Source organism: Oncorhynchus mykiss, chromosome 16 (assembly GCF_013265735.2).
Source record: "Oncorhynchus mykiss isolate Arlee chromosome 16, USDA_OmykA_1.1, whole genome shotgun sequence".
NCBI classification, from domain to species: domain Eukaryota; kingdom Metazoa; phylum Chordata; class Actinopteri; order Salmoniformes; family Salmonidae; genus Oncorhynchus; species Oncorhynchus mykiss.
Genome location: NC_048580.1, coordinates 1,215,001 through 1,232,500, shown reverse-complemented (window position 1 = coordinate 1,232,500; position 17,500 = coordinate 1,215,001). Strand labels below are relative to the sequence as shown.

At 46.1% G+C, this 17,500-nt stretch overlaps 1 protein-coding gene across 2 annotated transcripts in view; it reads right to left on the bottom strand.

Annotated features, from left to right (window-relative positions):
* The window catches only part of nid1a (nidogen 1a), an 81,478-nt gene that overhangs the window by 7,414 nt on the left and 56,564 nt on the right, over positions 1-17,500 (bottom strand). Inside the window, exons 19-20 of one of the 2 annotated variants that reach the window (XM_036945913.1) lie at positions 6,454-6,611; positions 6,319-6,374 (exon numbers count right to left, since the gene is read on the bottom strand). In XM_036945913.1, the coding sequence (XP_036801808.1) occupies positions 6,334-6,374; positions 6,454-6,611 (199 nt within the window). In that variant the 3' untranslated portion in view covers positions 6,319-6,333. Of the gene's footprint in view, positions 1-6,318; positions 6,375-6,453; positions 6,612-17,500 lie in introns of those variants that run through there. The other variant, XM_036945912.1, reaches the window with a different exon arrangement.

The window sequence follows — 17,500 nt, the reverse complement described above, 5'->3', positions numbered from 1 at the left end:
TATATATCTAACTCTAACCCTGGGTTCATACACCCCATCATGTTGTCCTGAGGACTAGATAATATAGATGATATATCTAACTCTAACCCTGGGTTCATACACCCCATCATGTTGTCCTGAGGACTAGATAATATAGATGATATATCTAACTCTAACCCTGGGTTCATACACCCCATCATGTTGTCCTGAGGACTAGATAATACATAATATATATCTAACTCTAACCCTGGGTTCATACACCCCATCATGTTGTCCTGAGGACTAGATAATATAGATGATATATCTAACTCTAACCCTGGGTTCATACACCCCATCATGTTGTCCTGAGGACTAGATAATATAGATGATATATCTAACTCTAACCCTGGGTTCATACACCCCATCATGTTGTCCTGAGGACTAGATAATATAGATGATATATCTAACTCTAACCCTGGGTTCATACACCCCATCATGTTGTCCTGAGGACTAGATAATACATATGATATATCTAACTCTAACCCTGGGTTCATACACCCCATCATGTTGTCCTGAGGACTAGATAATATAGATGATATATCTAACTCTAACCCTGGGTTCATACACCCCATCATGTTGTCCTGAGGACTAGATAATACATAATATATATCTAACTCTAACCCTGGGTTCATACACCCCATCATGTTGTCCTGAGGACTAGATAATATAGATGATATATCTAACTCTAACCCTGGGTTCATACACCCCATCATGTTGTCCTGAGGACTAGATAATATAGATGATATATCTAACTCTAACCCTGGGTTCATACACCCCATCATGTTGTCCTGAGGACTAGATAATACATAATATATATCTAACTCTAACCCTGGGTTCATACACCCCATCATGTTGTCCTGAGGACTAGATAATATAGATGATATATCTAACTCTAACCCTGGGTTCATACACCCCATCATGTTGTCCTGAGGACTAGATAATATAGATGATATATCTAACTCTAACCCTGGGTTCATACACCCCATCATGTTGTCCTGAGGACTAGATAATATAGATGATATATCTAACTCTAACCCTGGGTTCATACACCCCATCATGTTGTCCTGAGGACTAGATAATATAGATGATATATCTAACTCTAACCCTGGGTTCATACACCCCATCATGTTGTCCTGAGGACTAGATAATATAGATGATATATCTAACTCTAACCCTGGGTTCATACACCCCATCATGTTGTCCTGAGGACTAGATAATATAGATGATATATCTAACTCTAACCCTGGGTTCATACACCCCATCATGTTGTCCTGAGGACTAGATAATACATATTATATATCTAACTCTAACCCTGGGTTCATACACCCCATCATGTTGTCCTGAGGACTAGATAATACATATTATATATCTAACTCTAACCCTGGGTTCATACACCCCATCATGTTGTCCTGAGGACTAGATAATATAGATGATATATCTAACTCTAACCCTGGGTTCATACACCCCATCATGTTGTCCTGAGGACTAGATAATATAGATGATATATCTAACTCTAACCCTGGGTTCATACACCCCATCATGTTGTCCTGAGGACTAGATAATATAGATGATATATCTAACTCTAACCCTGGGTTCATACACCCCATCATGTTGTCCTGAGGACTAGATAATATAGATGATATATCTAACTCTAACCCTGGGTTCATACACCCCATCATGTTGTCCTGAGGACTAGATAATATAGATGATATATCTAACTCTAACCCTGGGTTCATACACCCCATCATGTTGTCCTGAGGACTAGATAATACATAATATATATCTAACTCTAACCCTGGGTTCATACACCCCATCATGTTAATGATGGGGTGTATCATCATTAACATTCATAGTACATATTATATACTGTACCTTAAGAAAGTACACACCCCTTGACTTTTTCCACATTTTGTTGTGTTACAGCCTGAATTTAATAATGAAAAGCTGAAATGTCTTCAGTCAATAAGTATTCAATTCCTTCGTTATGGGAAGCCTAAATAAGTTCAGGAGTACAACTTTGTTTATGCCACATCTGCTCCTGCCACGCCCTCTACCGTTCATCCTGTGTTTCCTTGACCTGCTGCCTCTCCCCCAGTACTCTCTCTCGCCCCCTCCCCCCTCTCTCTGATTGTGTGGATGGAGACAGGTGTGCTGGAGTCAGAGCAGATCCCCACCAGCTGCAACCTGTTCCATAACCAAGACCTCTACTAATACTCAGCCCTTCCACTTTCACACTGCCAGATACTCAGCCCTTCCACTTCCACACTGCCAGATCCTCAGTCCTGCCACTTCCACTCTGCCAGATACTCAGTCCTGCTACTTTCACACTGCCAGATACTCAGCCCTGCCACTTACACTCTGCCAAATACTCAGTCCTGCCACTTTCACACTGCCAGATACTCAGCCCTGCCACTTTCACACTGCCAGATACTCAGCCCTGCCACTTACACTCTGCCAGATACTCAGTCCTGCCACTTTCACACTGCCAGATACTCAGCCCTGCCACTTTCACACTGCCAGATACTCAGTCCTGCCACTACCACACTGCCAGATACTCAGCCCTGCTACTTTCACACTGCCAGATACTCAGTCCTGCTACTTTCACACTGCCAGATACTCAGCCCTGCCACTTTCACACTGCCAGATACTCAGTCCTGCCACTTTCACACTGCCAGATACTCAGCCCTGCTACTTTCACACTGCCAGATACTCAGCCCTGCCACTTTCACACTGCCAGATACTCAGTCCTGCCACTTTCACACTGCCAGATACTCAGTCCTGCCACTTTCACACTGCCAGATACTCAGCCCTGCCACTTTCACACTGCCAGATACTCAGTCCTGCCACTTTCACACTGCCAGATACTCAGCCCTGCTACTTTCACACTGCCAGATACTCAGTCCTGCCACTACCACACTGCCAGATACTCAGCCCTGCTACTTTCACACTGCCAGATACTCAGTCCTGCCACTTTCACACTGCCAGATACTCAGCCCTGCTACTTTCACACTGCCAGATACTCAGTCCTGCCACTTTCACACTGCCAGATACTCAGCCCTGCTACTTTCACACTGCCAGATACTCAGTCCTGCCACTTTCACACTGCCAGATACTCAGCCCTGCTACTTTCACACTGCCAGATACTCAGTCCTGCCACTTTCACACTGCCAGATACTCAGCCCTGCTACTTTCACACTGCCAGATACTCAGTCCTGCCACTACCACACTGCCAGATACTCAGCCCTGCTACTTTCACACTGCCAGATACTCAGTCCTGCCACTTTCACACTGCCAGATACTCAGCCCTGCTACTTTCACACTGCCAGATACTCAGTCCTGCCACTTTCACACTGCCAGATACTCAGCCCTGCTACTTTCACACTGCCAGATACTCAGTCCTGCCACTACCACACTGCCAGATACTCAGCCCTGCTACTTTCACACTGCCAGATACTCAGTCCTGCCACTTTCACACTGCCAGATACTCAGCCCTGCTACTTTCACACTGCCAGATACTCAGTCCTGCCACTTTCACACTGCCAGATACTCAGCCCTGCTACTTTCACACTGCCAGATACTCAGTCCTGCCACTACCACACTGCCAGATACTCAGCCCTGCTACTTTCACACTGCCAGATACTCAGTCCTGCCACTTTCACACTGCCAGATACTCAGCCCTGCTACTTTCACACTGCCAGATACTCAGTCCTGCCACTTTCACACTGCCAGATACTCAGCCCTGCTACTTTCACACTGCCAGATACTCAGTCCTGCCACTACCACACTGCCAGATACTCAGCCCTGCTACTTTCACACTGCCAGATACTCAGCCCTGCTACTTTCACACTGCCAGATACTCAGCCCTGCCACTTTCACACTGCCAGATACTCAGCCCTGCTACTTTCACACTGCCAGATACTCAGCCCTGCCACTTTCACACTGCCAGATACTCAGCCCTGCTACTTTCACACTGCCAGATACTCAGTCCTGCCACTTTCACACTGCCAGATACTCAGCCCTGCTACTTTCACACTGCCAGATACTCAGCCCTTCCACTTTCACACTGCCAGATACTCAGCCCTTCCACTTTCACACTGCCAGATCGTAATCTCTGCTCAGTCAGTCTACGCTTCTAGTTGTTTGTTACTGTTAGATCCTGTTATCCTGTTGTGCTGTTTTCCCTGCCTGATGCTGTTTTCCTCTCCGCTACAGTTCTGCCCGCTCTGACTCTGGTCCCTGTCTCCAGTCCCACGTCTCATCATCCTGCTACTCTGTCCTGGATTCCCCACTCTACTACTCCCTTGGATTCCCCTCCGGACCTGGTTACCCTGTCCCATCCCCTCTCGCTCCGGTCTCAGCCTCCTCACCTAGTTACCCTGTCTCAACCCCTCTCGCTCCAGCCTCAGTCTCCTCACCTGGTTACCCTGTCCCATCCCCTCTCGCTCCGGCCTCAGTCTCCTCACCTGGTTACCCTGTCTCAACCCCTCTCGCTCCAGTCTCAGTCTCCTCATCTGGTTACCCAGTCCCAACCCCTCTCGCTCCAGTCTCAGTCTCCTCACCTGGTTACCCTGTCCCAACCCCTCTCACTCCGGCCTCAGTCTCCTCACCTGGTTACCCTGTCCCATCCCCTCTCGCTCCGGCCTCAGCCTCCTCACCTGGTTACCCTGTCCCATCCCCTCTCGCTCCAGCCCCAGCCTCCTCACCTGGTTACCCTGTCTCAACCCCTCTCGCTCCGGTCTCAGCCTCCGCAACTGGTTACCCTGTCTCAACCCCTCTCGCTCCGGTCTCATCCTCCGCACCTGGTTTCCTGCAACCCACCCGAGCTTCCCCTGGCCTGCACTCCATCTTCCCCCTGTGTTTCAATAAATACCTTGGTTACTTCATCCCAGTCTCCTCGTCTGAGTCTGCTCTTGGGTTCCCCTGTTCCACTCCGCGTAACAGTTTAACAAGTCACATAATAAATTGCATGGACTCACTCTGTGTGCAATAATATTGTTTAACATTATTTTTGAATGACTACCTTATCTCTGTACCCCACACAAACAAATATCTTAAGGTCCCCTCAGTCAAGCAGTGGATTTCAACCACAAAGCCCAGGAAGGTTTTCCAATGCCTCACAAAGAAGGGCACCTATTGTTAGATTGGTAAAAAAAATATAAAAAATTAAGCAAAAATTGAATATCCATTTGAGCATTGTGAAGTTATTAATTACACTTTGGATGGTGTATCAATACATTAAGTCACCACACAAATATAGGTGTCCTTCCTAACTCAGTTGCCAGAGAGAAAAGAAACTGCTCAGGGATTTCACCATGAGGCCAAAGTTGAATGGCTGTGATAACATTGTAGTTACTCCATAATACTAAACTAAATGACAGAGTGAAAAGAAGGAAGCCTTTACAGAATAAAAATATTCAAAAACATGGATCTTATTTTCAACATGGAATTAAAGCAAAACTGCTAAAATGTTTATTTCTTTGCCACATTTTTGTAGCTTTACTTTAGTTGATGTCCGCAGAAACTATTATTTTAGCAGGTGATATAAATCATTCATTCGATGAAATTGACAGACGCAGCAATAAAAATGTCAAATTCTCCAAAGAGGCTGAAAAATATAATCTCTACAAATAAATTATAATTATTATTCCAAACTGCAAAAGACTACCCCTTTTTTTCTCAAAGCAAGAAAAGATATTCAAGAATTAACAACAACAAAAGTTTAAAAAATGCACTCAACAACATACTGGGTTCAAAAATCCAAGCTATAGTGATATTGGATCATTCTCATGTTCATGCTTAATTACACCAACAGAAATACACTTAGCGACAGAATATGGAGAATGGACAGAGTGCATCTTAAACACCCAAAAATGTATTAAATATGTAAACAAAAAAATGAAGACCTTTACCATAACAAAAGTAGATAGAGGACAGAGAAAAGCCGACCCCCGACATAATTTGAGATGTGTTTAAACTGTACATTAGGTGAATGATAATCTCATACTCGCCAAAAGTTGAATTACTATTTTAGAAAAATACCATAAAAAATGTTATCAAGGCAAAGAGTAAAAAAAAATACTTCTCCACTTAAGCAGGAATATGGTATTTTACCTTAGAAGAGAGGTGTGTGAATACTTAAATTAGACATTTCTATATTTCATATTCAATACATTTGCAAAAAAATTCTAAAAACATGTTTTCACTTTGTCATTATGGGGTGTTGTGTCTGATCTAATTAATCCATTTTGAATTCAGGCTGTAACAACAAAAGGTGGAATAAGTTGAGGGGTATGAATACTTTCTGAAGGTACTGTACTAACCCTGGGCAGGGTTTATTAACTTCATCATCTGGGTTCCTGAAGACCAGACATATTATACATCAACAGAGACATCTACAGAGGTCTCTGTGCTGTAGTGACTGTAGTAACACTGTACCTGCATCGGCCCAGCACAGCTGAGAGCTCTGCGGGTCGTAGGTGAGTCCGTTAGGTAGCCCCAGGTCATCCTTCACCAGAACTCTCCTGTTGGTCCCATCCATGGCAGAAGTCTCGATTTTAGGAGCATCACGGTTCCAGTCTGCCCAGTACATGTTGCTGGTGGAACGAACAGAGCAGTGAATATAATGTTCGGATGTGTTGTTGTCTCTGGGTCAGTTTAGGAGAACGGTTAGGGATTTTTACATTGATAAATGTGTTTGTTTTGTTTGATTGTTTATTGTGTATATAATATTTGCAATTTTTTTTTAAAATTGTGTATAATTGTCTTTTCTGTATTGATCCCAAATGAGAGCTGGGTCTCGTTGTGTTTTCCCCTGGCTAAATAAAAATATATTAATAATAATATCTTACTGACACAAAATGTTATAATGTTTCAACATTTCTTGAAATGCTGGTGTTGTAGCATATAAGCCATCCTGTATAACAGGCCTAGCTATGTAAAGGAGTTAGCTCAGAATAGCAGCAAGGAATTAGATCAGAATAGCAGCTAGGAGTTAGCTCAGAATAGCAGCTAGGAGTTAGCTCAGAATAGCAGCTAGGACATAGCACAGAATAGCAGCTAGGAGTTAGCTCAGAATAGCAGCTAGGAGTTAGCTCAGAATAGCAGCTAGGAGATAGCACAGAATAGCAGCTAGGAGTTAGCTCAGAATAGCAGCAAGGACATAGCACAGAATAGCAGCTAAGAGATAGCACAGAATAGCAGCTAGGAGATCACACAGAATAGCAGCTAGGAGAAAGTGCAGAATAGCAGCTAGGAGATAGCACAGAATAGCAGCTAGGAGATAGCACAGAATAGCAGCTAGGAGATAGCACAGAATAGCAGCTAGGAGATAGCACAGAATAGCAGCTGGAGGAGGAGGGGAACAGACTGGATCATAGATCTACTAAGTGGAATGGATACTAGAGGAGGGGAACAGACTGGACCATAGATCTACTAAGTGGAATGGATAGGGGTCCTAGAGGAGGGGGACAGACTGGACCATAGATCTACTAAGTGGAATGGGTAGGGGTACTAGAGGAGGGGGACAGACTGGACCATAGATCTACTAAGTGGAATGGATACTAGAGGAGGGGAACAGACTGGACCATAGATCTACTAAGTGGAATGGGTACTAGAGGAGGGGAACAGACTGGACCATAGATCTAATAAGTGGAGTGGATACTAGAGGAGGGGAACATATTGGAACATAGATCTACTAAGTGGAGTGGATACTAGAGGAGGGGAACATACTGGACCATAGATCTACTAAGTGGAGTGGATACTAGAGGAGGGGAACAGACTGGACCATAGATCTACTAAGTGGAATGGATACTAGAGGAGGGGAACAGACTGGACCATAGATCTACTAAGTGGAATGGATACTAGAGGAGGGGAACAGACTGGACCATAGATCTACTAAGTGGAATGGATACTAGAGGAGGGGAACAGACTGGACCATAGATCTACTAAGTGGAATGGATAGGGGTACTGGAGGAGGGGAACAGACTGGACCATAGATCTACTAAGTGGAATGGATACTAGAGGAGGGGGACAGACTGGACCATAGATCTACTAAGTGGAATGGATACTAGAGGAGGGGGACAGACTGGACCATAGATCTACTAAGTGGAATGGATAGGGGTACTAGAGGAGGGGGACAGACTGGACCATAGATCTACTAAGTGGAATGGATAGGGGTCCTAGAGGAGGGGGACAGACTGGACCATAGATCTACTAAGTGGAATGGGTAGGGGTACTAGAGGAGGGGGACAGACTGGACCATAGATCTACTAAGTGGAATGGATACTAGAGGAGGGGAACAGACTGGACCATAGATCTACTAAGTGGAATGGGTACTAGAGGAGGGGAACAGACTGGACCATAGATCTACTAAGTGGAATGGATAGGGGTACTAGAGGAGGGGGACAGATTGGACCATAGATCTACTAAGTGGAATGGATAGGGATACTAGAGGAGGGGGACAGACTGGACCATAGATCTACTAAGTGGAATGGATAGGGGTACTGGAGGAGGGGAACAGATTGGACCATAGATCTACTAAGTGGAATGGGTACTAGAGGAGGGGAACAGACTGGACCATAGATCTACTAAGTGGAATGGATAGGGGTACTAGAGGAGGGGAACAGACTGGACCATAGATCTACTAAGTGGAATGGATAGGGGTACTAGAGGAGGGGAACAGACTGGACCATAGATCTACTAAGTGGAATGGATACTAGAGGAGGGGGACAGACTGGACCATAGATCTACTAAGTGTAATGGATACTAGAGGAGGGGAACAGACTGGACCATAGATCTACTAAGTGGAATGGGTACTAGAGGAGGGGAACAGACTGGACCATAGATCTACTAAGTGGAATGGATAGGGGTACTAGAGGAGGGGAACATACTGGACCATATATCTACTAAGTGGAATGGACAGGGGTACTAGAGGAGGGGAACATACTGGACCATAGATCTACTAAGTGGAATGGGTACTAGAGGAGGGGAACAGACTGGACCATAGATCTACTAAGTGGAATGGATACTAGAGGAGGGGAACAGACTGGACCATAGATCTACTAAGTGGAATGGATAGGGGTACTAGAGGAGGGGAACAGAATGGACCATAGATCTACTAAGTGGAATGGATACTAGAGGAGGGGAACAGACTGGACCATAGATCTACTAAGTGGAATGGACAGGGGTACTGGAGGAGGGGAACAGACTGGACCATAGATCTACTAAGTGGAATGGATACTAGAGGAGGGGGACAGACTGGACCATAGATCTACTAAGTGGAATGGATAGGGGTACTAGAGGAGGGGAACAGACTGGACCATAGATCTACTAAGTGGAATGGGTACTAGAGGAGGGGAACATACTGGACCATAGATCTACTTAGAGAAATGGATAGGGGTACTAGAGGAGGGGGACAGACTGGACCATAGATTTACTAAGTGGAATGGATCGGGGTACTAGAGGAGGGGAACAGACTGGACCATAGATCTACTAAGTGGAATAGATAGGGATACTAGAGGAGGGGGACAGACTGGACCATAGATCTACTAAGTGGAATGAATACTAGAGGAGGGGGACAGACTGGACCATAGATCTACTAAGTGGAATAGATAGGGATACTAGAGGAGGGGGACAGACTGGACCATAGATCTACTAAGTGGAATGAATACTAGAGGAGGGGGACAGACTGGACCATAGATCTACTAAGTGGAATGGATAGGGGTACTAGAGGAGGGGAACAGACTGGACCATAGATCTACTAAGTGGAATGAATACTAGAGGAGGGGGACAGACTGGACCATAGATCTACTAAGTGGAATGGATAGGGGTACTAGAGGAGGGGGACAGATTGGACCATAGATCTACTAAGTGGAATGGATAGGGATACTAGAGGAGGGGGACAGACTGGACCATAGATCTACTAAGTGGAATGGATAGGGATACTAGAGGAGGGGGACAGATTGGACCATAGATCTACTAAGTGGAATGGATAGGGGTACTGGAGGAGGGGAACAGACTGGACCATAGATCTACTAAGTGGAATGGGTACTAGAGGAGGGGAACAGACTGGACCATAGATCTACTAAGTGGAATGGATAGGGGTACTAGAGGAGGGGAACAGACTGGACCATAGATCTACTAAGTGGAATGGATAGGGGTACTAGAGGAGGGGAACAGACTGGACCATAGATCTACTAAGTGGAATGGATACTAGAGGAGGGGGACAGACTGGACCATAGATCTACTAAGTGTAATGGATACTAGAGGAGGGGAACAGACTGGACCATAGATCTACTAAGTGGAATGGGTACTAGAGGAGGGGAACAGACTGGACCATAGATCTACTAAGTGGAATGGATAGGGGTACTAGAGGAGGGGAACATACTGGACCATATATCTACTAAGTGGAATGGACAGGGGTACTAGAGGAGGGGAACATACTGGACCATAGATCTACTAAGTGGAATGGGTACTAGAGGAGGGGAACAGACTGGACCATAGATCTACTAAGTGGAATGGATACTAGAGGAGGGGAACAGACTGGACCATAGATCTACTAAGTGGAATGGATAGGGGTACTAGAGGAGGGGAACAGAATGGACCATAGATCTACTAAGTGGAATGGATACTAGAGGAGGGGAACAGACTGGACCATAGATCTACTAAGTGGAATGGACAGGGGTACTGGAGGAGGGGAACAGACTGGACCATAGATCTACTAAGTGGAATGGATACTAGAGGAGGGGGACAGACTGGACCATAGATCTACTAAGTGGAATGGATAGGGGTACTAGAGGAGGGGAACAGACTGGACCATAGATCTACTAAGTGGAATGGGTACTAGAGGAGGGGAACATACTGGACCATAGATCTACTTAGAGAAATGGATAGGGGTACTAGAGGAGGGGGACAGACTGGACCATAGATTTACTAAGTGGAATGGATCGGGGTACTAGAGGAGGGGAACAGACTGGACCATAGATCTACTAAGTGGAATAGATAGGGATACTAGAGGAGGGGGACAGACTGGACCATAGATCTACTAAGTGGAATGAATACTAGAGGAGGGGGACAGACTGGACCATAGATCTACTAAGTGGAATAGATAGGGATACTAGAGGAGGGGGACAGACTGGACCATAGATCTACTAAGTGGAATGAATACTAGAGGAGGGGGACAGACTGGACCATAGATCTACTAAGTGGAATGGATAGGGGTACTAGAGGAGGGGAACAGACTGGACCATAGATCTACTAAGTGGAATGGATACTAGAGAAGGGGAACCGACTGGACCATAGATCTACTAAGTGGAATGGATAGGGGTACTAGAGGAGGGGAACAGACTGGACCATAGATCTACTAAGTGGAATGGATACTAGAGGAGGGGAACAGACTGGACCATAGATCTACTAAGTGGAATGGGTACTAGAGGAGGGGAACAGACTGGACCATAGATCTACTAAGTGGAATGGATAGGGGTACTAGAGGAGGGGGACAGATTGGACCATATATCTACTAAGTGGAATGGGTACTAGAGGAGGGGAACAGACTGGACCATAGATCTACTAAGTGGAATGGATAGGGGTACTAGAGGAGGGGGACAGACTGGACCATAGATCTACTAAGTGGAATGGATACTAGAGGAGGGGGACAGACTGGACCATAGATCTACTAAGTGGAATGGATAGGGGTACTGGAGGAGGGGAACAGACTGGACCATAGATCTACTAAGTGGAATGGATAGGGGTACTGGAGGAGGGGAACAGACTGGACCATAGATCTACTAAGTGGAATGGACAGGGGTACTGGAGGAGGGGAACAGACTGGACCATAGATCTACTAAGTGGAATGGATACTAGAGGAGGGGGACAGACTGGACCATAGATCTACTAAGTGGAATGGATAGGGGTACTGGAGGAGGGGAACAGACTGGACCATAGATCTACTAAGTGTAATGGATACTAGAGGAGGGGGACAGACTGGACCATAGATCTACTAAGTGGAATGGGTACTAGAGGAGGGGAACAGACTGGACCATATATCTACTAAGTGTAATGGATACTAGAGGAGGGGGACAGACTGGACCATAGATCTACTAAGTGGAATGGGTACTAGAGGAGGGGAAGAGACTGGACCATAGATCTACTAAGTGGAATGGACAAGGGTACTGGAGGAGGGGAACAGACTGGACCATAGATCTACTAAGTGGAATGGATACTAGAGGAGGGGGACAGACTGGACCATAGATCTACTAAGTGGAATGGATAGGGGTACTAGAGGAGGGGAACAGACTGGACCATAGATCTACTAAGTGTAATGGATACTAGAGGAGGGGGACAGACTGGACCATATATCTACTAAGTGGAATGGATACTAGAGGAGGGGGACAGACTGGACCATAGATCTACTAAGTGGAATGGATACTAGAGGAGGGGAACAGACTGGACCATATATCTACTAAGTGGAATGGATACTAGAGGAGGGGGACAGACTGGACCATATATCTACTAAGTGGAATGGATAGGGGTACTAGAGGAGGGGAACAGACTGGACCATAGATCTACTAAGTGGAATGGATACTAGAGGAGGGGAACAGACTGGACCATAGATCTACTAAGTGGAATGGATAGGGGTACTAGAGGAGGGGAACAGACTGGACCATAGATCTACTAAGTGGAATGGATAGGGATACTAGAGGAGGGGGACAGACTGGACCATAGATCTACTAAGTGTAATGGATACTAGAGGAGGGGAACAGACTGGACCATAGATCTACTAAGTGGAATGGGTAATAGAGGAGGGGAACAGACTGGACCATAGATCTACTAAGTGGAATGGATAGGGGTACTAGAGGAGGGGAACATACTGGACCATATATCTACTAAGTGGAATGGACAGGGGTACTAGAGGAGGGGAACATACTGGACCATAGATCTACTAAGTGGAATGGGTACTAGAGGAGGGGAACAGACTGGACCATAGATCTACTAAGTGGAATGGGTACTAGAGGAGGGGAACAGACTGGACCATAGATCTACTAAGTGGAATGGATAGGGGTACTAGAGGAGGGGAACAGAATGGACCATAGATCTACTAAGTGGAATGGATACTAGAGGAGGGGAACAGACTGGACCATAGATCTACTAAGTGGAATGGACAGGGGTACTGGAGGAGGGGAACAGACTGGACCATAGATCTACTAAGTGGAATGGATACTAGAGGAGGGGGACAGACTGGACCATAGATCTACTAAGTGGAATGGATAGGGGTACTAGAGGAGGGGAACAGACTGGACCATAGATCTACTAAGTGGAATGGGTACTAGAGGAGGGGAACATACTGGACCATAGATCTACTAAGAGAAATGGATAGGGGTACTAGAGGAGGGGGACAGACTGGACCATAGATTTACTAAGTGGAATGGATCGGGGTACTAGAGGAGGGGAACAGACTGGACCATAGATCTACTAAGTGGAATAGATAGGGATACTAGAGGAGGGGGACAGACTGGACCATACATCTACTAAGTGGAATGAATACTAGAGGAGGGGGACAGACTGGACCATAGATCTACTAAGTGGAATAGATAGGGATACTAGAGGAGGGGGACAGACTGGACCATAGATCTACTAAGTGGAATGAATACTAGAGGAGGGGGACAGACTGGACCATAGATCTACTAAGTGGAATGGATAGGGGTACTAGAGGAGGGGAACAGACTGGACCATAGATCTACTAAGTGGAATGGATACTAGAGAAGGGGAACCGACTGGACCATAGATCTACTAAGTGGAATGGATAGGGGTACTAGAGGAGGGGAACAGACTGGACCATAGATCTACTAAGTGGAATGGATACTAGAGGAGGGGAACAGACTGGACCATAGATCTACTAAGTGGAATGGGTACTAGAGGAGGGGAACAGACTGGACCATAGATCTACTAAGTGGAATGGATAGGGGTACTAGAGGAGGGGGACAGATTGGACCATATATCTACTAAGTGGAATGGGTACTAGAGGAGGGGAACAGACTGGACCATAGATCTACTAAGTGGAATGGATAGGGGTACTAGAGGAGGGGGACAGACTGGACCATAGATCTACTAAGTGGAATGGATACTAGAGGAGGGGGACAGACTGGACCATAGATCTACTAAGTGGAATGGATAGGGGTACTGGAGGAGGGGAACAGACTGGACCATAGATCTACTAAGTGGAATGGATAGGGGTACTGGAGGAGGGGAACAGACTGGACCATAGATCTACTAAGTGGAATGGACAGGGGTACTGGAGGAGGGGAACAGACTGGACCATAGATCTACTAAGTGGAATGGATACTAGAGGAGGGGGACAGACTGGACCATAGATCTACTAAGTGGAATGGATAGGGGTACTAGAGGAGGGGAACAGACTGGACCATAGATCTACTAAGTGTAATGGATACTAGAGGAGGGGGACAGACTGGACCATAGATCTACTAAGTGGAATGGGTACTAGAGGAGGGGAACAGACTGGACCATAGATCTACTAAGTGGAATGGACAAGGGTACTGGAGGAGGGGAACAGACTGGACCATAGATCTACTAAGTGGAATGGATACTAGAGGAGGGGAACAGACTGGACCATAGATCTACTAAGTGGAATGGGTACTAGAGGAGGGGAACAGACTGGACCATAGATCTACTAAGTGGAATGGATAGGGGTACTAGAGGAGGGGGACAGATTGGACCATATATCTACTAAGTGGAATGGGTACTAGAGGAGGGGAACAGACTGGACCATAGATCTACTAAGTGGAATGGATAGGGGTACTAGAGGAGGGGGACAGACTGGACCATAGATCTACTAAGTGGAATGGATACTAGAGGAGGGGGACAGACTGGACCATAGATCTACTAAGTGGAATGGATAAGGGTACTGGAGGAGGGGAACAGACTGGACCATAGATCTACTAAGTGGAATGGACAGGGGTACTGGAGGAGGGGAACAGACTGGACCATAGATCTACTAAGTGGAATGGATACTAGAGGAGGGGGACAGACTGGACCATAGATCTACTAAGTGGAATGGATAGGGGTACTAGAGGAGGGGAACAGACTGGACCATAGATCTACTAAGTGTAATGGATACTAGAGGAGGGGGACAGACTGGACCATAGATCTACTAAGTGGAATGGGTACTAGAGGAGGGGAACAGACTGGACCATAGATCTACTAAGTGGAATGGACAAGGGTACTGGAGGAGGGGAACAGACTGGACCATAGATCTACTAAGTGGAATGGATACTAGAGGAGGGGGACAGACTGGACCATAGATCTACTAAGTGGAATGGATAGGGGTACTAGAGGAGGGGAACAGACTGGACCATAGATCTACTAAGTGTAATGGATACTAGAGGAGGGGGACAGACTGGACCATATATCTACTAAGTGGAATGGATACTAGAGGAGGGGGACAGACTGGACCATAGATCTACTAAGTGGAATGGATACTAGAGGAGGGGAACAGACTGGACCATATATCTACTAAGTGGAATGGATACTAGAGGAGGGGGACAGACTGGACCATATATCTACTAAGTGGAATGGATAGGGGTACTAGAGGAGGGGAACAGACTGGACCATAGATCTACTAAGTGGAATGGATACTAGAGGAGGGGAACAGACTGGACCATAGATCTACTAAGTGGAATGGGTACTAGAGGAGGGGAACAGACTGGACCATAGATCTACTAAGTGGAATGGATAGGGGTACTAGAGGAGGGGGACAGATTGGACCATAGATCTACTAAGTGGAATGGGTACTAGAGGAGGGGAACAGACTGGACCATAGATCTACTAAGTGGAATGGATAGGGGTACTAGAGGAGGGGGACAGACTGGACCATAGATCTACTAAGTGGAATGGATACTAGAGGAGGGGGACAGACTGGACCATATATCTACTAAGTGGAATGGATACTAGAGGAGGGGAACAGATTGGACCATAGATCTACTAAGTGGAATGGATAGGGGTACTGGAGGAGGGGAACAGACTGGACCATAGATCTACTAAGTGGAATGGACAGGGGTACTGGAGGAGGGGAACAGACTGGACCATAGATCTACTAAGTGGAATGGATACTAGAGGAGGGGGACAGACTGGACCATAGATCTACTAAGTGGAATGGATAGGGGTACTAGAGGAGGGGAACAGACTGGACCATAGATCTACTAAGTGTAATGGATAGGGGTACTAGAGGAGGGGAACAGACTGGACCATAGATCTACTAAGTGGAATGGGTACTAGAGGAGGGGAACAGACTGGACCATAGATCTACTAAGTGGAATGGATACTAGAGGAGGGGGACAGACTGGACCATAGATCTACTAAGTGGAATGGATACTAGAGGAGGGGAACAGACTGGACCATAGATCTACTAAGTGGAATGGATACTAGAGGAGGGGAACAGACTGGACCATATATCTACTAAGTGGAATGGATAATAGAGGAGGGGGACAGACTGGACCATAGATCTACTAAGTGGAATGGATACTAGAGGAGGGGAACAGACTGGACCATATATCTACTAAGTGGAATGGATACTAGAGGAGGGGGACAGACTGGACCATATATCTACTAAGTGGAATGGATAGGGGTACTAGAGGAGGGGAACAGACTGGACCATAGATCTACTAAGTGGAATGGACAGGGGTACTGGAGGAGGGGAACAGACTGGACCATAGATCTACTAAGTGGAATGGGTACTAGAGGAGGGGAACAGACTGGACCATAGATCTACTAAGTGGAATGGACAGGGGTACTGGAGGAGGGGAACAGACTGGACCATAGATCTACTAAGTGGAATGGATACTAGAGGAGGGGGACAGACTGGACCATAGATCTACTAAGTGGAATGGATACTAGAGGAGGGGAACAGACTGGACCATAGATCTACTAAGTGTAATGGATACTAGAGAAGGGGAACCGACTGGACCATAGATCTACTAAGTGGAATGGATAGGGGTACTAGAGGAGGGGAACAGACTGGACCATAGATCTACTAAGTGGAATAGATAGAGGTACTAGAGGAGGGGAACAGACTGGACCATAGATCTACTAAGTGGAATGGATAGGGGTACTGGAGGAGGGGAACAGACTGGACCATAGATCTACTAAGTGGAATGGATAGGGGTACTAGAGGAGGGGAACAGACTGGACCATAGATCTACTAAGTGTAATGGATACTAGAGGAGGGGGACAGACTGGACCATATATCTACTAAGTGGAATGGGTACTAGAGGAGGGGAACAGACTGGACCATAGATCTACTAAGTGGAATGGATACTAGAGGAGGGGGACAGACTGGACCATAGATCTACTAAGTGGAATGGATACTAGAGGAGGGGAACAGACTGGACCATAGATCTACTAAGTGGAATGGATACTAGAGGAGGGGGACAGACTGGACCATATATCTACTAAGTGGAATGGATACTACACA